This window comes from Rana temporaria, chromosome 6 (assembly GCF_905171775.1).
Source record: "Rana temporaria chromosome 6, aRanTem1.1, whole genome shotgun sequence".
In the NCBI taxonomy this organism is placed as follows: domain Eukaryota; kingdom Metazoa; phylum Chordata; class Amphibia; order Anura; family Ranidae; genus Rana; species Rana temporaria.
In genome coordinates this window covers 79,778,077-79,802,859 of record NC_053494.1, presented here as the reverse complement: position 1 = coordinate 79,802,859, position 24,783 = coordinate 79,778,077, and the positions used below count along the sequence as shown (strand labels likewise).

The following is a 24,783-nucleotide window of genomic DNA, read 5'->3' as shown; positions in this document are numbered from 1 at the left end:
CCAGGCTTCCCCTACCTGTGTGGAACTGGCCGAACAATTGGTACAGGGCCTTAAGTTTGTGTGCGAGTCAGCTTTGGATACGATTCTGTTGCTGCCCAGGGCCTTGGTCTCTGCAGTCATACTGTGTTGCCTGATTTGGCTAAAATGTTGGTCCGCGGACCAGTCTTCTAAGAAAGCCTTGCTTGATTTAACCTTTAAGGGAGAGAGGCTTTTTGGAGCCCCTCTGGATGACAACATAAAGGATGCCACGGGAGGTAAGAGTACTCTGCTCCGCAATCTAGGAAGGGTAAGGAGCCACGCCGTAGGCATGGGCCCCCCTCCTCCGCTCATAAGCGGCTTTTTCGTCCGCTAGGAGCTGCAGGTAAGTGCTCCCAGACCGATAAGGCTCCTGCTGAGGGACAAAAGCGTCCCTAGTTTCGCAAGCCCAACAAGCCTGCGCACAAACATGCGACAGCATGAAAGTTTGCCTCTGCCTGACGCGTGGGTGGGGGGTCGCCTTTGCACATTCGAGGCTCGGTGGTCTTCCCTACTTTCCGACCAGTGAGTTTGCGAAGTAGTTTCCTCAGGGTACAAGATAGAGTTCCTCTCTTACCCTCCAAACAAATTTTTTCCCTCAAACCTTCAGCTTCTCCCAACTCGTCAGGTGGCCCTGTTTGGGGGTTGTGCAGGATCTGCTGGCAGGGGGAGTGATCGTGCCCGTGCCCCCACTGGAAAGGTTTCAAGGGTTTTATTCTAACCTGTTTGTGGTCCCGAAGAAGGAAGGGGTCCGTCCAATCCTGGACCTCAAGGCCCTGAACTGCTTTGTAAAAGTTCAGAAGTTCAGGATGGAATCGATGCGCTCGGTAGTCACGGCACTCCATCCGGGGGATTTTCTGGCATCCCTGAACATCAAGGACGCATACGTGCATGTCCCCATATTTGTCAGACGTTTCTGCGTATTGCAGTCGGGCACGACCACTACCAATTTGTGGTCCTTCCTTTTGGCCTGGCCTCAGCGCCAAGGGTTTTCACCAAGGTGCTCGCTCTGGTCCTGGCATTGCTGAGACAGCGAGGTATTGCTATAATGGGTTACCTGGACAACCTTCTTATGAGAGCTGCTTCAAGCTCAGAATTAGAGGTGGATGTGGCGATAGTCATCCAGACCCTTCAAGATTTTGGTTGGGTCCTGAACCTCCAGAAGTCGGTGCTGGTGCCGATTCGGCGCCTGGAGTACCTGGTCCTGGAATCCCTAGAGGCAAGTCTTTCTCCCCTCGGACAAATTATAAACTCTTCAGGCGGCGGTAAGACTGCTGATCTCCCGCAGGTGGTCGTTTTTGCATGCGAGTCCTGGGCCTCATGGTGGCCTCCTTCAAGGCAGTGCCGTACGCTCAATTCCACACTTGTGCCTTGCATAAGGAAATGGGACAAGTCAAAGATGTCCCTGGATTGTCAGATCCGGGTGGACCGGGCGGTCATGGCCTCCTTGGTCTGGTGGCTGAGATCTCCGCCCCTTCAGGCCGGGAAGTCCTTTATTCCTCTTCAGTGGACAGTAATCATGACGGACGCCAGTCTGACCGGTTGGGGGGTGTTTGGGGTGTCCAGTCGGCTTAGGATCGCTGGACACTGGAAGAATCCCGCCTACCGATCAACGTGCTGGAGCTTTGAGCGATCAAGCATTGCCTCTCCTCGTGGTCTCGGAGACTTCAGGGGCGTCCGGTCAGGATCCAATCGGACAACACCACGGCAGTGGCATATGTCAACCATCAAGGGGGGACGCGGAGCTCGGCGGGCAGTCTCGGAGGTCGCTCTCATCTGCGATGGGCAGGCAGAGCGGAGCGTGCCGACTCTTTCGGCTGTGTACATTCCGGGCATAGAAAACTGGCAGGCGGACTATCTAAGCTGCCAGATGCTGGACCAAGGAGAACAGTCGTAACACCCGGATGTGCTTCAACTGGTTTGCAACAGGTGGTGCACGCCAGATGTGGACCTTCTGGCTTCGTGACTCAATCGAAAGGTGTTGAGGTTTGTGGCCAGGTCGAAATACCCCTGGACCGACGCACTGGACGGGTTGGTGGCTCCGTGGGGACGGTATCGGCTGATCTACACCTTTCCCCCATTGACAGTTCTTCCCGATGATTCTAATTGCTCCGGATTGGCCTTGCCGTCCCTGGTACGCCGACCTAGTGCATCAGGGAAATGCCCTATTGTCAAGATAATCTGCTGTGTCCGTCCATGAGAAACTACAATTACAGAGAAAAGGATTTTACGGTGAGTACAAAAATCCTATTTTTTCTGGGATTTAAAGTTGTGGAATCCCCAGCTTTCTATATGTATAGAATGCTGTGCGTGCTGGGCCTCCTGATGAGGGGAGTGTCTTTGTAAAAAAATGAATTTGTCTAATATGCAGATTTTGAGGTTTGGGTAAACCAGAAAAGGAAAAATACATTTTTATTTTAGAGTTTAAAATGTTGGAAGATGAGCTTGGTCTCCCTGATGTGAACATAGGTTCTGGGTTTTAACTTAGAGTGTGTAGTCAGCTGTTAGTTATTGTAGAACATACTGTATGCTCATATGACCTACTTTACCTATGTAGATATTTACACAAAATTACAGATGCTTTGACAAATGTGTTTTTTTACAGGACCATCCAGAACAGGGAGTTTTGTCCCTGGTTAGAGGACTTCTAAATGTAATTGAGGGTTATGCCTGGGAAGATAACAGTGATGATAAAATTTGGATCTACTCAAGTGTGCTGCATTTGTTGGCTGCCTTGTGTCAAGAGAGTTATTTGTACCACATAGATAAAGGTATGCTTTGCTAAATGTTACTGATGTATTGCATTTAGAGCAATAATTAAAGAATATTTAAAGGTTCGGGTTTAAAAAAAAAAAAACATGTCATACTTACCTCCTCTGTGCAATAGGTTTTGCACAGAGTGGCCCCAATCCTCCTCTTTTGGGGTCCCTCAGCAGCTCTCCTGGCTCCTCCTCTTCTCAAATGCTCCATTGGAGAGCCGCTCTCCCTCAGGGCACTGAGGAGCGTGTGTGCTCCCATGTCCTGCTGCTGCGTCCATTGACACAGACAGCAGGACTCGGCCCTGCCCCCAGCTGCCACATCATTGGATTTGATTGACAGCAGTGGGAGTCGATGGCTGCTCTGCTATCAATCTATCCAATCCGGACCCAAGATACAGGGTTGAGCTAGTGTGCCCATCCCCGAAGCTGGAAAGACTGGGTTTAGGTAAGTAAAAGGGGAGCTCTGGGGGGCTGCTACATCACAGGAGGTTTTTCACCTTAATGCATTAAGGTGAAAAACCTTGAGGGTTTACAACCCCTTTAAATGCAGTTGCTAGACTTTGTTCAATAACCTCATCAATAATGATTTGGAATAGTTTTCATTTTCTTTAGGGATTAAAGTTGGTGGTCTTTTTGTTACTGGTATTTCTCAAAATGGCATATACAATCTACACACCCCTGTTAAAAGGTCAGGTTTTTGTGATGTAAAAAAAATGAGACAGATAAATCGTTTCAGAACTTTTTCCACCTTGAATGTGACCTATAAACTTAAATCTTTTTTTTTTTTTTTTTTTTCAACTCATGTTAAATAGGCGTCAGCACAAACCTTTTTTTTTTTTTATTAATTCTTTATTTTCTCGACAGCAGTAACATTATGCAACAATATAAGTACATATATTAACACTCCATTATAACTCTTATTCTCTTCAACTTATCCAATTATTACCATCTATTCACATAATTATATTATCTTAACATACCCATGATCATATTTTCCTACTATTATCTTTCAATTCTGACCACTTCAATTTATTATTCCACAATATTATTGCCATATATTATCCTCACCACCCAAGACAGCTAGACCTGCTAGCAAAAACCAAACGAAAGAGAAGAAAAAACTTTAACTAATATCAGGCCCCCTTCCTCTTCCCCCCCACCATCCACCTAAGGATCCTGACTCCTATACACCATATATGGTAACCAGACCTCCCGATACTTTTTTTATTGCTCTCTCAACATCATAGTCAAACTTTCCATTTGCTGAATCTCCGCTATTCTCCCCATCCATTGTATTTTCGTTGGAACTATTGTACTTTTCCACAGACTCTGGATACACGCTTTTGCTGCGGTAAGTAAATGCCTTACGAGAGAGTTTTTATATTTTTCATTAGATAGCGGAATATAATGCAAGAGGAAAGCCGACGGTTTTTCCCCAAGAGACACATCTGTAATTTCCTTAACTGTTTCAGAAACCATTTTCCAAAATCCTCTCAGTCTGGGACACTCCCAAAATATGTGTAATATAGTACCCTCCGCATTTTGACACCGCCAACACTGGTTGGATACTTGCGGAAATATCCGATTCAGTACTGACGGGGTTCTATACCACCTGGTTAGAATTTTATACCCTCCTTCCTGGTATCTCGTTGCCATTGATGCTTTATGTGTGAATAATAATATTTTCTTTTTCTGCATCTCCGAAAAGGTAATTCCCAGATCCCTCTCCCATGCTTGTGAAAAGGCCAATTCTTGAGGGGCTTCTAACTCTATCAACAGGGCATACATAGCTGAGAGTGAATGTCTAAGTGGCTCTTCCTTTAAGCATATCTGTTCAAACCCAGATAGTGAACGAATCTCTGACATATGTTGCGTAAGTGACCGTAGGAAAGCATTAAGTTGTATTAACCTGAAGGGGTCAAGATCTTCAGAAAACACACTTTCAATCTCCCCCTGGTCATTACATAGTTGTTTCTGGAGAAATGCACAATCCTACTAATTTCTTGCCGCCTTAACTCTTTAAAACGCTGATCTACTAATCCTGGCTCAAAACTTGGTGTTCCCAAAATTGGGGTCATAGGACTTGGATGTACTGATATCTTTGTTTTCTTTTAAATATTTTTTTAATGGTCTGGATTGTGACTCCCACCGTAGGGTGTTTCTTCACCTCCTGTGGTATCATCTCATCCGCAATCCAAGCCATTCCTTTCAAAGGTATATCAGTTATATTTTGCTCCATCTGTATCCATGATTTTTCCTCCTGTACTGTACACCAATCCACAACTTGTGTCAGATGCGCCGCTACATAATAATTCACCGGGTCCGGGAGTCCAACCCTCTCCTCTCTCTTTAGGTAAGGTCAGAACCGATCTACGTACTCTCGGGGGTTTCCCTGCCCAGATAAATCTCACAAACCTAGATCTAAGGTCTCTCAGAAAACCAGCGGGCAACTTAATAGGCAAGGTTTGAAACAAATATAACAATCTAGGCATTACATTCATTTTAATGATATTTATTCTCCCAAACCAAGTAAATATCTCCTTATCCCACCTCAAAAAATCCAATTTTATTTGCCGAATCAGTGGTGCAAAATTAAGTTCAAACACTCGATTGAGCTTTTTTGGTATTTTGGTCCCCAGATAACAAATGTGTGAATCAGTCCATCTAAATCCAAAATTCTCCGAAAGATGTTGTTTTAGTTTCCCACTCACTTCCACCCCCATTGCTTCGGACTTGCTGTAATTTACCTTAAAGTTGGATATTTCCCTGTATTTACGTAGTTCCAGTAGCAACACTGGTAAAGATAACACTGGTGAAGTTATAAAAAACAGCAAGTCGTCCGCATATGCCGCTATTTTATGTTCCCTACCTTTTGTTAAAATGCCCCTGACATCTGAATTGGCCCGAATTGACCTTAAAAAAGGTTCTACTGTAAGGATAAATATGATAGGTGAGAGTGGACATCCCTGCCGAGTTCCGTTACCGATTGAAAATGGTTTAGACATTAAGTCATTCACCTTGACTCTTGCTTTTGGGCATGAATATAAGCTTGTAATCCAATTCAACATCCCCTTTCTCAGCCCTATATGCTGTAATACGGCTCTCAGGAATGTCCAATCTACCCTATCAAATGCTTTTTCAGCATCAGCAGATATAACCACTAACGGCTTCTGATGGGAGTGGGATAGATGTATAGCACTGAGAACCCTTTGAGTATTCTCCCTCCCCTCTCTACCCGGAGTAAACCCCACCTGATCTGAATGTATAATCGCTGGAATGTATCCCAGCAATCTGTTAGCCAAGATTTTCGTCAAGATCTTAAGGTCTACGTTTAATAACGATATTGGCCGATAACTGGCACATTGAGTTGGATCTTTATCTTCTTTTGGGAGTAATGTAATATGAGCCATCAGAGTCTCTTCTCGCGTCTCCTTGCCTTCCCGTATTGAATTAAAAGCAGCAAGGAACTTTGGTGCTAATTTCTCAGAAAAAGTTTTATAATAAAGCAACGTGTACCCAATCCAGGCCTGGTGCCCTGCCTGCTTTCAGTGCTTTCAGAGCTTCTAAGAATTCCTCTTTTATAATTGGACCATCGATAACTCCTGCTTCTTCTTCAGGAAGTCCAGGCATACCTGATGCCGCTATATATTCTTTCGCCTGTTGTTCCCTATTGGACCTCCCTGATGTATACTGTTGGCCCTCTATCTTATAGAGCTTGGTATAATTATCTCTAAATGCCTTAACGATTTCTTGTGTAGATTTAACTAAAATGTCTCCTTGTGTTTTTATCTGTTCAATATGGTTCCTAGCCCTAGTCTCTCTTAGAGCGTTTGCCAGCATTCTACTGGGTTTGTTTCCATACTCATAGTATGCGCGCCTGCATCGGGTTAATTTCGCTTTTGCTTTATCCATCAGTAACACATTTAATTCGTCCCGTAAACTCATACGTTTTTCTTCTATCCGTTGGATTTGGGATTTCTTATGCGCTAGTTCTAATACCCTAATCTCTTCAAGCAATGCATCCACTTTAGCCCCTAGGGCACGTTTCCTATGTGCACCTAATGATATAAGAATACCTCTCATATAACATTTGTGCGCTTCCCATCCACATAATGGGGATATTTCCTCTGATTCATTTGCCATAAAAAAAGACTCTAATTCCTGCGCTATTTGATGTTCATACTCAGGTACTTTCAGGAGTGTCTCATTTATCCTCCAATTCCACTCCCTCCGGCTTGCCTTTCCCAGCTCCATAACTAATTGGCGCATGGTCCGACAGCGTAAATAAGCCTATGGAGGCCTCCACTATACACGGTAATGCACTCTGAGATAGAAAAATGTAATCCCTGATGTGATTATTTAAGACTCTCCAAGTGTCCACTAATTGCAAGTCTTGTAGTAGTCTTTTGGCTCTACGAAGTTTGGAATAGGACAAATGAGACACTCCCTTTGAAACATCTAGAGTAGGTGCCAAAGCTATATTCAAATCTCCTCCTGTTATTAAAATCCCCTCTCTGTTTTGATGAACCAAGTTCAGATATGTTTCAAGCGCTGTACCTTGGTCCTCATTTGGTAAATACAAATTTACTAATGTGACCTTTTGCTCACACAAAAATCCATTTATAATAAGTAGATGGCCTGTCTCATCTCTGACTATCTTAACTTCTTTCCGTGGTATTTGATTTGATACCATAATTGTTACACCATTAGCTTTTGTGGTCTGGGAAGCACTATGATACACATTTGGAAATCTTCGATTCCCCAGTCTTGGGATTTTATCGTTTCTGAAATGTGTCTCTTGTAGGAAAATTATTTGGGATTTCAATCTACCTAATTCGGTTAGCAGTCTAGTACGTTTTTCGGGACTATTTAACCCCTTTACATTATATGAAGTAAAATTTATCCTCGTCATCTTGATATTTCAGGTTCACCTAATCCCCAGGTAAACACCAGGGGGGGAGGGGACCCACCCAAAAAAAAAAAATGTTTATACCTTGGGGTCTAGCTAGTCTTCTAGAACTCCAAGTACTGTAAACTCTAGGCTGCTACAGGTTATATGTCCCTGCAAGTCTACCTGCAACTTGCCTAGGAAACAAAAAAAAAACAAAAAAAACAAACAAAAAAAAATTAAATAAACAAAAAAAACCAAAAAAAAAAATTGTAAACGTCTCCGACTTCCCTCCACTTGGAGGAGAGACGTTAAATTAGGGAAGAGTGGATAAATACAGCAACGATCCGAGCCAACCTATCCACCCACGTGCACCCATTTTTTCGCCCACTCATCTTAATCTACCATCATCTTTTGTTCCCCTAATTCAAGCTTCCTTTAGGCCTGTTAACCTCCTACCCATCTACTATCCCCCTTATTAACTCGATATACTCTTGATATTCTTCTACCCTCCCCCACTCCTAACACTACACTGACTTACTTATTCACCTTATTGACATATATTGTTAACATTAACATTGACATTATTAACTTTTTGGACCTGTTCATATGGAACAAACGCCACAAAAGAAAACTAACAAGGAGAAAAAAAAGAGGAAAAAGCAAAAAAAAAAACACATTATCCTTTTTTCCCATTTGGGATATCTCTCTTACTATAATAATTATTCTTACCAACCTATTTATTCTTAATATGTTTTATTTTAGATGTAATATCCCCCCCCCCTTCCCCTAACCCAGGGGGGACAGTAGGAGCATCTTCGGTATAAGGGCACTGAGTTCTCTCCCCCTAAATCCCCTTCCCTTTATTCTCTACAGTCAGAGGGTTTCCCCCTTCCCCTTCCCCTGTGATATAAGTGACATAGGTGACCTGTGTTGACATCCCTTTTTACCCCCCTATCCTCCCTCCCCTCCCATTATCTTATCTTAACCCTTCTTAGCCCCCCCCCAAAAAAGGGGGTTACAAATATATATACACACACACACATACACATACCCATACATATATACATATATACACATATATACATATATACACACATATACATCCATACACATACACATACATATACATACACATACACAACCAAAAATAAAGAAATAATCTAGCAGTGCATAAATATAAAATTTCAATCGGCAGAGGATAAACCTCCGCCTATAACTAAATAAGTGTATTTTACATGTGATTTGCGTGATATATTGTGATTCCCCCCCTCTCTCCCCTTCCTCACCAGATTATATGATGGGTAAACTCCCAAAAAAATAAAAAAATTAAACACCCTATTATTACAGACCCCCTTCTTGTTTCTCCCCCCCCCTCTTCTCAGACCCTTATCTGTCTATTTTAACATCAAACTCCCCCTTCCCTTAAAAAAAAAAAAAAAGGGGCCCCTCATCAATAGATTATTCTATTAATTCCTGTTCTTTATACAGAATAACCAGTAATAAACCATATTGCATACTTCACAATCTTATCCTTATTCCGACATGTTTTCCTCTTTATCTATTGGTAGGTAGCTACAGTAGGTGAACCCGATTTTGTGTCAATCTCGCTCTCTTTCTCGGCGAGATTGAGCACCTACGAGCCCCATCGCGGGAGCCAGCGCCGAGCTGGCTTGCCGCGATGGAGACAGAGCCGTCATAGAAGCGACGGGAGATCCGACTTGGATTCCCGCCAATTCTACACGTGTGCGGCGTTTGTTATGAATCCTGAGGGGGAAGTCCCCGCCGGATTTTAAAAAAAAATCCGGCATGGGTCCCCCCCTCAGGAGCATACCGGGCCCTTAGGTCTGTTATGGGTTGTAAGGAGAGCCCCCCTACAATCCATACCAGACCCGTATCCAAAGCACGCTACCCGGCCAGCCAGGAAGGGAGTGGGGACGAGCGAGCGCCCCCCCCCCCTCCTGAGCTGTACCAGGCTGCATGCCCTCAACATGGGGGGGTTGGGTGCTCTGGGGCAGGGGGGCGCACTGCGGCCCCCCCACCTCAGAGCACCCTGTCCCCATGTTGATGAGGACAGGGCCCCTTCCCGACAACCCTGGCCGTTGGTTGTCGGGGTATGCGGGCGGGAGGCTTATCGGAATCTGGGAGCCCCTTTAATAAGGGGGCCCCCAGATACCGGCCCCCCACCCTAAGTGAATGAGTATGGGGTACATCGTACCCCTACCCATTCACCTGCAAGAAAAGTGGTAAAAACACAAATAAACCACACAGTGTATTAAAATATTTTATTTTTCTGCTCCGGAGGCCGCCCCCTGTCTTCTTTATTAGCTCTTTTACCAGGGGGGGCTTCTTCTTTGACGTCTTCGGGTGGGTGGGGGCCGCCGTCTGGTTCTCTTCCACCGCCGGGGGGGGTGGCTTTTAAAAAAGCCCCCACCCCCCCGGCGGGTTTCCTCCGGCGTCTTCGGCGGGGCTCTTCTTCTTCCGCTATCCCGACGGGTCTTCTCAACTCTCCGGGGTTCTCCTTCTGTCTTCGCCGCTCTCCGTTGTTGACTCGGCGCACCCCGGTTCTTCGTCTCGCTGTCCGGTGTCTTCTTCCGTGCTGTACGTCTTCTCCTTCCGTGCTGTGATGAGTTCTTCTTCCGTGCTGTGACGTCATGTTCTTCACTTCTCTCCTTCTCCCGATGTTGACACGCCGGTCCTCCTCGCTGAAATGACGGATGCGCGCCTTGCATCGGACCTATATAGGCCTCACAGTCCCATCATGCTCTGTACCTACCCATGTGATACCTACCACGTGGTAGGTATCACATCTTAATGGATGGGGCCCTTGTCTGTTTCCACAGCCCTGGAATACAAGCCCGGGCCGCATTCAGGAGATGACACACCACTGATTTCCTGTAGCGCCTCACTGATATCTCCATATCCTGGAGTATAAAAAAAGACCATTCAACTGGTAATTGTTCCCTACTAAATCTTTGCGTTATTTCCCGGACCCTTCTCCAGTAACTTTGAATCTTGGGACAGGCCCAGAAAATATGCATTAGGTTTCCTCCTTCCTTCCCACATCTCCAGCATCTGTATGTCGTATCTGGAAAGCATTTACTCAAAATCTCGGGGGTCCGATACCACTGGGACAAAATTTTATAGTTCATCTCTTGTGTGTTTATACACATGGATGTTTCAAAAATATTCCCTATTATCTTGGTTTTTTGATCTTCTGTAAAAGGTCTTCCTAGTTCCCGTTCCCACTTGTTAAAGAAGGGCATCTGAGAGTCAACTGTTGGAGTATTAAGTAACTCACTAATTCTTGACAGGGAGTGCCGTAAAGTCCCCTGTCCGCTGCAATACCTCTCAAACATTGTCAGTCTTCGACGGTATCTAGCTGGTGGTTTTAAAGTGTCTAAGAAGTGGTGCAGTTGTAAGGATCTCCAAAAGTCCAGTTGGTAAGGCGAGTCTTTCCTTTCCATTTCCTGCCTAGAGATCCAAGTACCCTCCTTCAAGAAATGCGATGCTTGGAACCGCCCCTGTTCCATTAGTTTACTAAAGGGATCGTTCAACGACCCTGGTTCAAACTGCGGGTTTCCCAAAATTGGGAAAAGGGGTGAGTCTTCCATTGATAATACCCCCCTCACAAATAGCTTGTGTGCCACCCGCAAGATGGGGCCTATCAACGGATGTCTTTTCATATCTATTGGAAGAGCCCGGTAACACCATGCTGCCCGCTGTAGGATACTGCCGCATTGGTCTTGCTCAAGCCCTGGCCAAAGCTTTTCTCCAGCATGTCGGCTCCAGTCAATGAGTCGACACAATAATGTTGCTTGGTAGTATCTAAAAACATCTGGGGCCGCAATTCCTCCGTCCCGTTTAGCCAATGATATTATGCGAGCCTTGATTCTTGGGCGTTTGTTTGCCCATATGAACCTATTAATAAGAGACTGTACTTGCCTGAAGAAGGATCCGGGTATTGCTATCGGGAGGGTCTGAAAGAGGTACAGAAATTTAGGTAATATACTCATTTTAATGATGCTAGTTCTCCCAAGCCACGAATGAAACCCCCTATGCCATCCATCCAGGAGGACCCGTGTTTTGGACAACAAAGGCAAGAAATTAAGATTATAAACTTGTGTTAGGTCCGCCGGAATGGAAGTTCCCAGGTATGTAAGGGCAGTGTCAGACCATTTAAATCTAAATTTTGATTTCAATATCCTTAATTCTCTCCCCGGAATCGCCACTCCCATCACCTCCGCTTTATCTTAGTTAATCTTGAAGTTTGACAACTTACCGTACAAACCTAGTTCTTGTTCCAAATTGGGGAGGGATTCCATCGGGCTGGTCAAACTAAACATCATATCATCAGCGTAAGCTGAAATTTTGTATTCTGTACATCTCAGAGACACCTCCTTAATACCCGGATTCAGGCGGATCCTGCTCAGTAGTGGTTCAACTGTCAGAGCAAACAAAAGCGGTGACAGGGGGCAACCCTGCCTTGTCCCGTTTGATAATTTAAAAGGTGGTGACAATATTCCATTCACTCTAACCTGTGCCATTGGTTGTGTGTAATTACTTATGATCCACTGCAGCATCTTTCTCCCGAACCCCATGTGCCTTAACACTGCAAACATAAATTGCCAATTAATCCGGTCAAATGCTTTCTCTGCATCTGTTCCTAGAAAGACACATGGGGTTCGGGTGGTGCCCACCAGATGGATCAGATTCATAGTCTTAACCGTATTGTCTCGGGCTTCCCGCATCTGTACAAACCCCACCTGGTCTTTATGGACAAGTCCTGGTATGTTCTGCTGTATCCGCCCTGCCAAAATCTTGGCAAAGAGCTTCAGGGAGGGGTCATTTCCTTCTTTAGGAATCACCGCTATCACCGCCTTTAATGACTCGTTATGGAGGGTACCTGAATCCCCTAGGCCGTTAAACAGTTTTACCATAAATGAGCCCAATTCAGGCATGAAAGTTCTGTAATATTGGATGGTATATCCATCCGGCCCCGGTGCCTTCCCTCCCTTCCCCTTTTTCACTACTTGTTGCAGTTCCTCCATTGTAATTGGTTTTTCCATTTCCTGGCTCATTTCTGATGTTAAGCTCGGGATACCCAAGGTTGCTATGTAGTTACCCATTTCCGCCTGATCAAAATTTTTGTTTTCAACTTAGTTGGTCTCCTTAGATCCTATTTTCATTCCTATGAGGCAAACTCCAGTGCTGCCGGTAAATCTGTCCAATTAGGAATCTCGATAGGCTCCAGCTCCAATAGTCTAAAGAGGTCTGGCAATTGGCCAGGGTCCCTCAGATTAAAGCTTTGACCCCCCTTCTTTATAATAACCGCCAATGGGTATCCCCATCTATATGTGGCTCCTTTACACAATAGATACTCCAAAAGCGGCTTTAGTATGCGTCTCCTCATTTTAGTGTATTTACAAAGATCCGGATATATCTGTATTTCGTTCTCCATATACGTCACTGTACCCTCTTGCCACGCTGCCCTGAGTATATCCTCCTTCACCCTAAAAAAATGTATTCTACACAGAACATCTCTCGGCTTAGTGTGTGCTGGATTCCGAGTTGTGGGCACCTTATGTACTCGATCAAGCTCAATAGGAGTATTTGGAGGACACTTCAGAAGCTGATTTAAAATAGCGGTAACCGTCTCTCTGAGTGCCATACCCTCTATCTCCTCAGGGATACCCTTTATGCGGATATTATTCCTCCTACTTCTATTTTCGGATTCATCAGATTGCAACTGTAATAGTATCATTCGTTGATGTTGTATGTATACTTTTTCTTCTAACTTCTCTAACCGATTATCCGATATGTTTTGCTTCTGTTCCAGATTAGATATTTTGAGATCTACCGACTCAATTTTGTTATGTACCTCCCCAATCTCCTCTCTGAATGATCCAGTTATACTAGTTAGTAATTGATGAATGTCATCTTTAGTGGGGAGAGCCTGAATAAGCAGCTTCAGCTGAGTAATGCCCTGCTCTATCCCCCTCACCTATTACACATAGGTGCAGTATGAGAACATACCTGAGAGTCCTCTTTGTTAACGTCGGCCATTGGAAGCTCTTTTTCCAATTCACCTCTCCTTAGTCCTGCTCCATTCTGCGATGGTAAGACAACTGACCCTTGCAGCGATGTCTGCCGAGCCGCCTCCGGATACGGCTCCTGTGTCAGAGCCATGCCAGCGCTGTTATCAACGGACTGTTTCATATCCTTTTTTATTGTTAAGTATCTGGTTATATAGGAGTGGGTTGGTGTGGACGGGACTCCTGTGTTCCTCCCCCGTCTCGACATGGACCACCCGCTGCTCCGCCGATGCTGCTCCCCCCGTTCCACCGGACTCACACACCCGTGATGCCCCCCCTCTCTCAGTGGGACCACATACAATGAGGTCTATACTATTGAGCAGCGGGATTATAGACTCCTTACCGCCGGCTCCGTGTGGCTCACCTCTCTCTCTCCTCAGCCTATCAGATACTCGGCAGGGTCTGTGTCTCTTAACCGCGGGACAGATTAATTTTTTTTCCCCAGCTCCGGTCTATGCTATTAAGCAGCGGGGTTCCGTATGGCTCTCAGATGATCAGCTGTTCAGCGTAAATCTGTGTAAATCTGTGTCTCTTAGCCGTGGGGCAGATGATTTTTTCCAGCCCCAGTCTACGCTATTAAGCAGCGGGGTTCCGCTGGCTCCGTATGGCTCTCTCTATTCAGCCTGCCAGATGATCAGCTGTTCGGCGTGAGTCTGTGTCTTTTAGCCACGGGACTGATGATTTCTTTACCGCCGGCTCACGTCTCTCTCTCCTCAGCCTGTCAGATGTTCGGCGGGGATCTGTGTCTCTTAACCGCGGGGCTAATGATTCTTTCAGTCGGTCTACTGACTGGTGCACAGTGGTAGAAATTAGGCTCCGATCTCCAGCAGTCTCGCGCTGCCATGTCTGCACCACTCCCCCCTAGAAAAGAGCACACACCTTTCATCATTTAAAGTGCCTCTGATTAACTCCAAATAAAGTTCTGCTGTTCTAGTAGGTCTTTCCTGACATTTTCTTAGTCACATCCTACAGCAAAAGCCATGGCCCGCAGAGAGCTTCCAAAGCATCAAAGGGATCTCATTGCTAAAAAGTATGAGTCAGGAGAAGGGTACAAAAGGATTTTCAAGGCATTAGACATACCATAGAACACAGTGAAGACAGTCATCATCAAGTGGAGAAAATATGGCACAACAGTGACATTGTCAAGAACTGGACGTCCCTCCAAAATTGACGAAAAGAAGAGAATAATCTGGTCAGGGAGGCTGCCAAGAGGCCTACAGCAACATTAAAGGAGCTGCAGATATGATAAGTACTGGCTGTGTATTACATGTGACAACAATCTCCTGTCTTCTTCATATATCATGGGCTATGGGGTAGAGTGACAAGACTGAAGCCTTTTCTTAAAAAAAAACTTCCAAGCCCGGCAAAATTTTGCAAAACCGCATCTGAAGTCTCCCAAAAGCATGTGGGAAAATGTGTTATGGTCTGATGAAACCAAGGTTGAACTTTTTGGCCATAATTCCAAAAGAACAACATACCCACCGTGAAGCATGGTGGTGGCAGCATCATGATTTGGGGCTGTTTTCTTCAGCTGGAACTGGACCTTTATGAACAGTGCCAAATACCAGTGAATATTGGCACAAAACCTTCAGGCTTCTGATAGAAAGCATAACATGAAGAGGAACTTCATCTATCAGCATGACAACGACCCAAAACATACATCCAAATCAACAAAGGAATGACTTCACCAGAAGAAGATTAAAGTTTTGGAATTGTCCAGCCAGAGCCCAGACCTGAATCAGATTGAAAATCTGTGGGGTGATCTAAAGAGGGCTGTGCACAGGAGATGTCCTTGCAATCTGACAGATTTGGAGTGTTTTTGCAAAGAAGAGTGGGCAAATATTGGAAAGTCAAGATGTGCCATGCTGATAGACTCATACCCAAAAAGACTGCGAGTGCTGTAATAAAATCAAAAGGTGCTGCAACAAAGTATTATGCCACGTACACATGATCGGAAATTCCGACAAGAAAACCGTGGATTTTTTCTGACGGATCGTTGGCTCAAACTTGTGTTGCATACACATGGTCACATAAATCTGTCGGAAATTCCGACCGCCAAGAACACGGTGGCGTACAAGATGTACGACAAGCCGAGATCAATGAAGTTCAATAGGCAGTTAAGCTCTTCTGCTTGATTCTGAGCATGCATGTTTTTTTGCGCATCGGAATTGAATACAGACAAGCGGATTTTCCAATAGCCACTTTTTCCATCGGAAAATAGAGAACCTGCTCTCAATCTTTTGTTGGCGGAAATTCCGACAGCAAAAGTTCGATGGAGCATACACACGGTCGGTATTTCCAATCGTATGTACGCAGCATTAGTTTAAGGGTGTGTACACTTATGCAACCATATTATTTTTTTTTACTTCCCTCCACCTAAAAGATTTCAGTTTGTTGTTCAACTGAGTTGTACCGTTTATAGGTCACATTAAAGGTGGAAAAAGTTCTGAAATTATTTACTGTATCTTTGTCTCATTTTTTTGAGTGTAGACTTTTTATATCCACTGTAGTAAGTATGTACTGTTTATAACGAGACAGTTTTTCTCAAAGACCCCTAAAATGGATTAGTCTATATAACATTTCTGTTGGTGTGCATACATTTACAAAACCATTTACCTTTATAGAATGATCATCAATACCATGTAAAAAAATGCCACCATAGTCCTATCATTATAAGCATAATTTTTCTGTACCGGTAATTCTCAGAACGTAGGTGCTTATTTTCCCACAATCTAAAAAATATATACATACACAGTGTATATACTTTGTATGCTATGCCACTCCATTTCAAAATGCCGTTCCCACAGCTAACTCACACTTCTGCAGTCCCAGATCCTCTAGCCACAATTATTCAAGTGGGATTTTGGAGTGATTACTTGCATTTGGAGAACCTGCAACTACAGAAGTGTAAGTTAGCTGCATAAACTGTGCTTTGAACTGGAGTGGAGCAGCGTCAACAGTAACCTATATTGAGAGGAAATGGAGCACCAACATTCTGAGGATAACTGACTTTGTATGAATGTGTTCACCTGGTCCATTAAATATGATCATGCAGTAACTTAGTAACTAAGTGGTTGTAGCCCTAAAAAAAGCAAAAAATAAAATAAAATGCTTTTGTCCCTTTTAAGACACAAGGTATAACCAATTGCTTTTTCCATGTAAATGGTCCCTTTCTGAGTTATTCAATGTTCCTATCTTATGCTCTGTAAACTGACTATGTTTAATATGGCTGCTGATCTTCTTATAGTGTGGTCAGTTACATAGTAGTTACATAGTAGGTGAGGTTGAAAATAAACCATTAAGTCCAATCTATGTGTGTGACTATATGTCAGTATTCCATTTGTATATCCCTGTATGTTGTGGTCGTTCAGGTGCTTAGCTAATAGTTTTTTGAAACTACCGATGCTCCCCGCTGAAACCACCACATGTGGAAGGGAATTCCACATTCTTGCAGTAAAAAAACGTCTACGTAGTTTAAGGTTAAACCTCTTTTCTTTGAGTGGCCACATGTCTTATTAAACTCCCTTCCGCGGAAAAGTTTTATCCCTATTGTGGGGTCACCAGTATGGTATTTGTAAATTTTAAATCCTATCCCCTCTCAAGCGTCTCTTCTCCAGAGAGAATTAGTTCAGTGCTCGCAACTTTTCTTCATAACTAATCTCCTCCCAGACCCTTTATTAGCTTTGTTGCCCTTCTTTGTACTCGCTCCATTTCCATTACATCCTTCCTGAGGATTGGTGCCCAGAACTGGACAGCATACTCCAGGTGTGGCCAGACCAGTGTCTTGCAGAGTGGGAGAATTATCGCTTTATCCCTGGACTTGATCAGTTCGACAGTAGGTCTTCTGTAGGGGACTATGGGTCTCGCCTATATTATGTTTCTATGCATGGGCAATGTAAACCACGATGTCTTCTGAGACGGGATGGCTCAGGGCACCCATATACCTCCCCTAGCCGGCATGTAGCCTGGGCCACTATGTCTGTTCAGACAGGATGGCTGTAGTACCCATATATCTCCCCTTGAAGGGGCTGGTACATTAAAAAAAAAATGCCCTTAATCCTATGCAAAGGATTGTCTTCCATGAGTAGCTGCAAGTCTTATCTGTTTTTCCACTACTATGGGCAGTAAGACATGCCTGATGTTTTCACTTACCATGCTTTCCAAAAACGGAAGCTTAAGTGTTAGCTGGTCTATTGTGCGTCCCACTTCCTCAGCTTCAGGCTCTACCATGTCGCACGTGCTCACCGGCTCAGTGCAGTCGCAGAGAGGGCTCTTCAAAAAGGCCCAGACGTCAGAGCTCTGTAAAGCTAGGGGGACACAAATGTAAGCACCTTGTGTGAGTTGGATACAGATTCATCTAAGACGCCTACTCCGCATCTAGCTGTGCAGATTAGCAGGCATTGTTGCTGCCAGACTTCAGCTGTTGATGCACCTGGGTTAAGCTCCTCTGCTTTTAGCTTAGGACTTTTGTCTCCCCATTGAATAAGGTCAGGGGGAGGAATATAAAAAGGAATCGCCACCTGAACCTGGTGGCCCCTTATTCTCCCCTGTAGAGACTTAAACAGCTCACAGATTGAGCCATCAGACCTGTCAGGCAATCAATGCAGCCTCCCCCAACATTGCAGCCACTCTGCATGTGTTTTGTTTTTTGCATCACATTTGTTGTTCTACAAGAGGTTAACTGCTATGTTTGCAGCATCCTCACAAGAAGCAAAAAAAAAAAAAAAGAAAAAGAAAAAAGCAGGGTGTGTCCCTTTTCCTGCTTTAATCCTTAAACAAAGGGATTAGAAGAGCTGGGGATGAAGGTTCACTGTCAGAGGACAGGAGACAGGAGCTGCAGCCTAACGAGGAGAAGCTATCAATAGCTCTACAGGTTCTGATTGCACCTGCAGTCTTTTCAGAGATTCATGCTGCATATAATTTCCCTCTGCCTACTCGGCCAAAGCCTCTATCTTCTCCTTGGAGTGTAAAGAGAGGTTTTTCCTATAGGTGGCTAGTAAGACCTCCATATGGTCCTCAGCCTGGTGTCGGCTTCAGGCTAACCAAATGCACATCTGAGGGATGCACAGTTGCTGGTACACATTGCTAACGTCTCTTAATTGAGGAAACGCACATCTACAGAGGATAACTTCCTCTTTACCAGTCCGCATGTTGCATAAGATACATGAGTTTGGAATGCATGTGGGATAAAAACAAGTAACAGAGCATGTTTTATTGTGGATCGCATAAGGATACATGTTTCTGTCTGTATGGTGTTGCATGTTTGTTAGAGTTGCATAGAAATGCTTGAGTGCATAAAGATGCTAGTTACCTGATCACTCAAGTCCTGGATTACCCAAGGATATTTGGTCACACAGAGAGACTTGTTTCCACAGAAAGGCTTAAAATCGCATAAAGACGTTTGTATGCATAAAAATGCTGGATCACACATGGTTACCTGATCACCCAAATCCTTGATTACCCAAGGATGTTTGGTCACACAGAGGAGGTTTGTTTCCACAGAAATGCCTAAAATCGCATAAAGTTGCTTGGATGCAAAAAAGATGCTGGATCACACATGGTTACCTGATCATCCGCGTCCTGGATTTCCCAAGGATATTTGGTCACACAGAGAGGCTTGTTTCCACAGAAGTGCCTAAGTTTGCATAAAGATGCTTGTATGCATAAAAATGCTGGAATCACACATGATTACCTGATTACCCAAGTCCTTGATTCCCCAAGGATATTTGGTCACACAAACAGGCTTGTTTCCACAGAAATGCCTAGAATCGCATAAAGAGGCTTGAAGGCATAAAAATGCTGGAATCATACATGATTACCTGATCACCCAAGTCCTTGATTCCCCAAGGATATTTGGTCAAAAAAAGAGGCTTGTTTCCACAGAAATGCCTAGAATCGCATAAAGAGGCTTGAAGGCATAAAAATGCTGGAATCCTACATGATTACCTGATCACCCAAGTCCTTGATTCCCCAAGGATACTTGGTTACACAAAGAGGCTTGTTTCCACAGAAATGCCTAGAATCGCATAAAGAGGCTCGAAGGCATAAAAATGCTGAATCACACATGATTACCCGATCACCCAAGTCCTTGATTACTCAAGGATATTTTGGTCGCACAGAGAGGCTTGTTTTCTACAAGAATGCCCTAAAGATCGCTTAAAGATGCTTGAATGCAAAAAGAAGCTCGATCACACATGGTTGTCGGATCAAACAGCATCCTGGATTACCCAAGGATACTTGATCACATTAGAGAAGCTTGTTTTCACAGAAATGCCTATAAGTCGCATTAAGATGCTTGAGTGCATAAGGATGCTGGATCGCACAGGGATGCATTGGTCACACAAGAGTCTTGGTCACACAAGGGTTCTTGTCCGCACAATAGTGCTTGAAATGCATAAGATGATGATCGCATGGAAGTGGCTGAATCGCATAAGGATGCATGATTACTTTAAAGTTGCACATGGCGGCCTAATTAAGCAATACAGGATTCCTTGTGTTTGCATAGAAATACGTGTCTGCATGGGTTCATTGTTGCACATTGTTGCATAACACGTTTATAGCGCATGCTTGCTTGCAAGATGCTTGTTCCAGAGCACACATGCTATATGCATGTTTTGCTTAAAACATATTTATATGAATTCATGCTTCCAGGAACACACGCTGCCATGTACACCACACTTCCATTGAGGCATATGGCTTTAACACTTGCCACATACACATATGGGGAGCCAGTTGCATATGTGTTTATTTACTTGGAGTCTGCAGAGGTTGTCTGCTGCGTTTCGCAGGGGAACAGCACTATCTCCAGTTGGTGGTCTTGCCCTTTTGGTGTAGCCTCCGTGGCCTGGGTTGTCAGGGTGCAAGGCCCCGCCTCTAGCAGGTCTGTAGGCCCAGGGTATAGCAGTAATGGCTATACGAAGCAAACTCCTGCTGATGGGTCAGTCAGTAGCATGGCTGGACCTAAGGGTGTCCAGCATGTCAAGTATCTGGAACTCCTGGGTTGGGATTCCAGTCTAAAAGATACATTCTTATTGACAAGAAGCTGGGTATGTTTGGCACAGTCCAAAAAGGAGTGTTTTTTTTTGGCCTCAGACAAGACCATCGCTATAAGAAAACTGGTCTATGTGGTCACAGGCAAGGAACAGTTCCTTACTTTTGGCCTTTTGATTAAGGGCACTAGGGATAGATGCTGGCTTCATTCAAGACAATTCCCTATACTAACTTTTATTCAGGGCTGTTATAAACAGTATTTTGTCGGCCTAGAAAGAGTGGATCTTGACCTAGCATTATCCAAAGAACCCGGTCTCAGAGATATGCTGGAATTCCTCTTGGTGATTCTTAACTAAAAGGGTTTGCCAGGTCAGGAAGAGACCATGGCCCAGGGGAAGTAGTCAAGCTCCAAGGGAGCCTTATCTGTCAGCTAGAGCTACCGATGGAGCATCTGGCTTAGGAGCCTGAACGTTCAGGTGGCAGGTTGGTTCTGTCAGAGTACAATCAGACTATGCCATACTAGTGATTTACTTAATTTACCAAGGAGGAGCTTGTGCCTTGCCTATTGACATTCGTCATTTCATGAAATGCAGAGTTGGCAGGCGATTCACTGGAGCCGTCAACAAGTGTTCTCCGGGAGAATGACCTCTACACCCCGACTGTTTCCTGACCAATATGTCACAGAAATAGTACCCTGTACATAAGATGTATTGGCGTCCAGGGTCATCAAGGAATTGAACAGCTTGGGTCAAGGATAAAGGATCCACCCGCATGCGGGCAGATGTGTTTGTAATCCGGGGGACCAGTTGTCACTGGTTGTGTCTCTCCCCCAGTGCCGCGACTTTTGTGGCTTCTATGCTACATTAGAGAACGGAAGCTGGCCTGATTACTCCGGCATAACCCTGACGACCTCTCGTGCAGGAACAGTAGGGTGGTAGTAGAGGACCCCACGGTCCCTTACATCTTGTCCAGGCCTACTTTGCAGGGGTATTACATCCTGCTTGCTACTGGTGAATTAATGGTCTGGCTATTATAGCCCACATTCTCGAGGATCGGGGCTTTCAAAATTAGCGGCCAATTCCCTTGTTTCATACAAGAGAGCTGGCCTCCAGGACCAGTAGCCTACGGTCTGGAAGGCCCATGTTCCTGGTGTGAAACCAGATGGTGGCATCCGTGGAAGTTTGTTCATTCCTGCCTTCCTACATTTGGAAAGGAGACGGAGCTAGCCTTAAGTTATATCAAGGATCCGATCTCGGCCTTGCTTCCAAGGGTCGCTTACTTCACACTCTTTGGTCCGGGCTGTTATACAAGGGGTGACGTGCATAAGTCCACCAGTTGGGTCGCCCTTGTGCTCGGAGGATTGGCTCTAGTTTTGTCGGCTTACAGGGTCAGCTCCTTAGGGGCCGATGCACCATATTTCCCTTCATCCTTTAAACAAGGGAATTGGTGTTCTTGGTTGTGGTAGCCTCGAAGAGAGTTTCAGTATTGGCAACTTTCTTGGTATAGACTAGAGCCATACTCAATTATTCTTACAAGTAGAGTGATGTTCATCCTCACCCAACCTTATTTACTAGAAGGATCTAATATTCATTTGAATCTAGATATTCTTACCTTCCCTTTTTTCAAAACCTTGTTTCACGGAAGGAAAAGTTATTGCTTTTCTCTCAATTAAGATCAGAGCAGTTAAATACCTATCTGAAGGTTTTCAGATATAGAAAGCTGACGTTTTTATTGGGCTGCCAGAAGACCCTAGATGGGCTGGCAGGTGTTTCAGGTCAGCTATTAAAATGGTTACACTCTCTCTCTCTCGTTGGAGTAAGAAGGGTCTAGGCCTATCTGAAGCGGCTACTCCGGATACGGAAAACTGATGTTTGTGGCGCTACCAGGAGGCCCCAGGAAAGGGCAGGCAGCATCTAAAATCAACTGTTTTTAAGGTTGATTCATCAGGTTATTATTCAGGCTTGTGGTTTAGAGTAGGATTCCCCCTGTTTTTTTGTGGGGGTGCTCCCTATCAGGATGGTAAGCGCTTTATGCGCAATGCATTTCCAAGCCTTTATGACGCAGATTTTCAAGGCCACAACTTGGTCATCTGTGCTTACGTTCACTAATTCCTATCAGGTGAACATAAGACGGCTAGAGGATGCAGCTTTTTGCGCAGTATGCTGCAGGCGCATTATAGAGGTCCTCACGTCTGATGGCGGTCTGCGTTGTTGGTGTCTCCCTCCCCTCAGTAGCATTGCTTTGGGGACATCCCACATGTAATGGCTATGCGGCTCTGTGTCCCGTGATGTACGATAAAGAAAATAGGATTTTTATAACAGCTTACCTGTAAAATCCTTTTCTTGGAGTACATCACGGGACACAGAGCTCCTGCCCCTCTTGTTTGGGGATATTGGGACACTTATTGCTTTGCTACAAAAACTGAGGGAACTCCCCAATAGGGGAGGGGTTATATAGGGAGGGAACTTCCTGTTTAATTGATTACACCAGTGTCCATCACCTGAAGGTAGACTCTATAACCACATGTAATGGCTATGCGGCTCTGTGTCCCGTGATGTACTCCAAGAAAAGGATTTTACAGGTAAGCTGTTATAAAAATCCTATTATTTTAAATGTTTCTACATTAAACCTCATTTGCCATGTAGTTGCCCACCCCATTAATTTGTCCAGATCTTCTTGCAAGGTTTCCACATCCTGCAGAGAAGTTATTGCCCTGCTTGGCTTAGTAGTGTCCTCAAATACAGAGATTAAACTGTTTAACCTCATCCTCCAGGTCGTTTATGAACAGATTAAGTAGGATTGGTTCAGCACAGAAACCCGTGCGCCCCCCACCAACCTACGGGCTTTCCACTACACTACACACTGACTACTAACCCGCACACACCACACAACTGACCATAACCCGCACACTGACCACTATCCTGCACACCACTACACTGCACCCTGACCCACCTGAAACCTACACTAACCCACCTCACCCCTGCTTCCTGCACTACTCACATTACACTGACCCAGCTGACACCAACACTGACTATTACACTGACTGACACCCACTTCACTGGACCCCCGACACCTACCTGACACATACACTGACCCACCGACACTCACACCTACAACTGAAATATGTAAAATGAGGTACAGCGCTAAATGAATAATAAATGAATGAATTGTGTAATTTGAAAAAATTGGTGGAAAGGAAAACTAATGCAGAGTCTCCAATTTCTTAAATTCATATGGATTCTAAATAATTTTCAATCAAATGAACTTAAGACATAAAAATTAGTGAAGGAGGAAAAATATTGCAGAATCCTATCACATAAAATGTATATATCTGGGCAAGATACTAATAACATAAACAAATGAGATGAAAAAAATATCAACAAGTGAAAAAAACAGTAAGAAAGGAAAACTATTGCAGAATCTCAATCTCATAAGTTCATGTAGGTCTATGCAAAATTAAAATAAAGGAATTATGAGTGGTGAAAAATTTAGAGGGTGTAAAAAAATGTCTATGCAATGCTTTGCATCCATATGAGTGAAAAATAGCAGATAAGTGACACAAATCTTCACACCAGCCACCGGGCAAATAGCTTGACACCCAATTGAGAAGCACTAAGTAGCCTGCTTACCAGGAGACCTTGACCGTCACACAGCCTCACCAAGTATAGGGAATTAAACGGTCTCCCAAAAGACTCAAGTTGGTACCCGGGAGAAACCGCAAAGTGTAATTGAGGTGTTACTCGTGGACATGGAAGGTAAAAATAATTCTCATGGTGCAGTATGTTAACTCAAATACATTTATATAAGAATTATTGCCCTTGCAAGAGCGATGTTGGTATATCAGCGAAACAGCAATCACATATGTGGTCATGTAAGGAGCTGTGGAGTCTCCATTAACTTCTCTCTACTCCCTATCGTCAATCCACTGTCTGGAAAGGAAAATCGCGATGACGTCACCAGGGCTCCACCCGCCATCACGTTTTTCCTTTCCAGACGGTGGATTGACGATAGGGAGTAGAGAGTAAGTTAACAGAGA

General features: G+C 44.4%; 1 protein-coding gene across 5 annotated transcripts in view; it reads left to right on the top strand.

The window, feature by feature from the left end:
* Positions 1–24,783, top strand: part of VPS35L (VPS35 endosomal protein sorting factor like) — a 1,107,598-nt gene that overhangs the window by 1,000,826 nt on the left and 81,989 nt on the right. For all 5 annotated transcript variants that reach the window (XM_040358550.1, XM_040358549.1, XM_040358548.1 and 2 more), the window contains one exon: positions 2,621–2,786. In XM_040358550.1, coding sequence (XP_040214484.1) covers positions 2,621–2,786 — 166 coding nt within the window. The remainder of the gene's footprint in view (positions 1–2,620; positions 2,787–24,783) is intronic.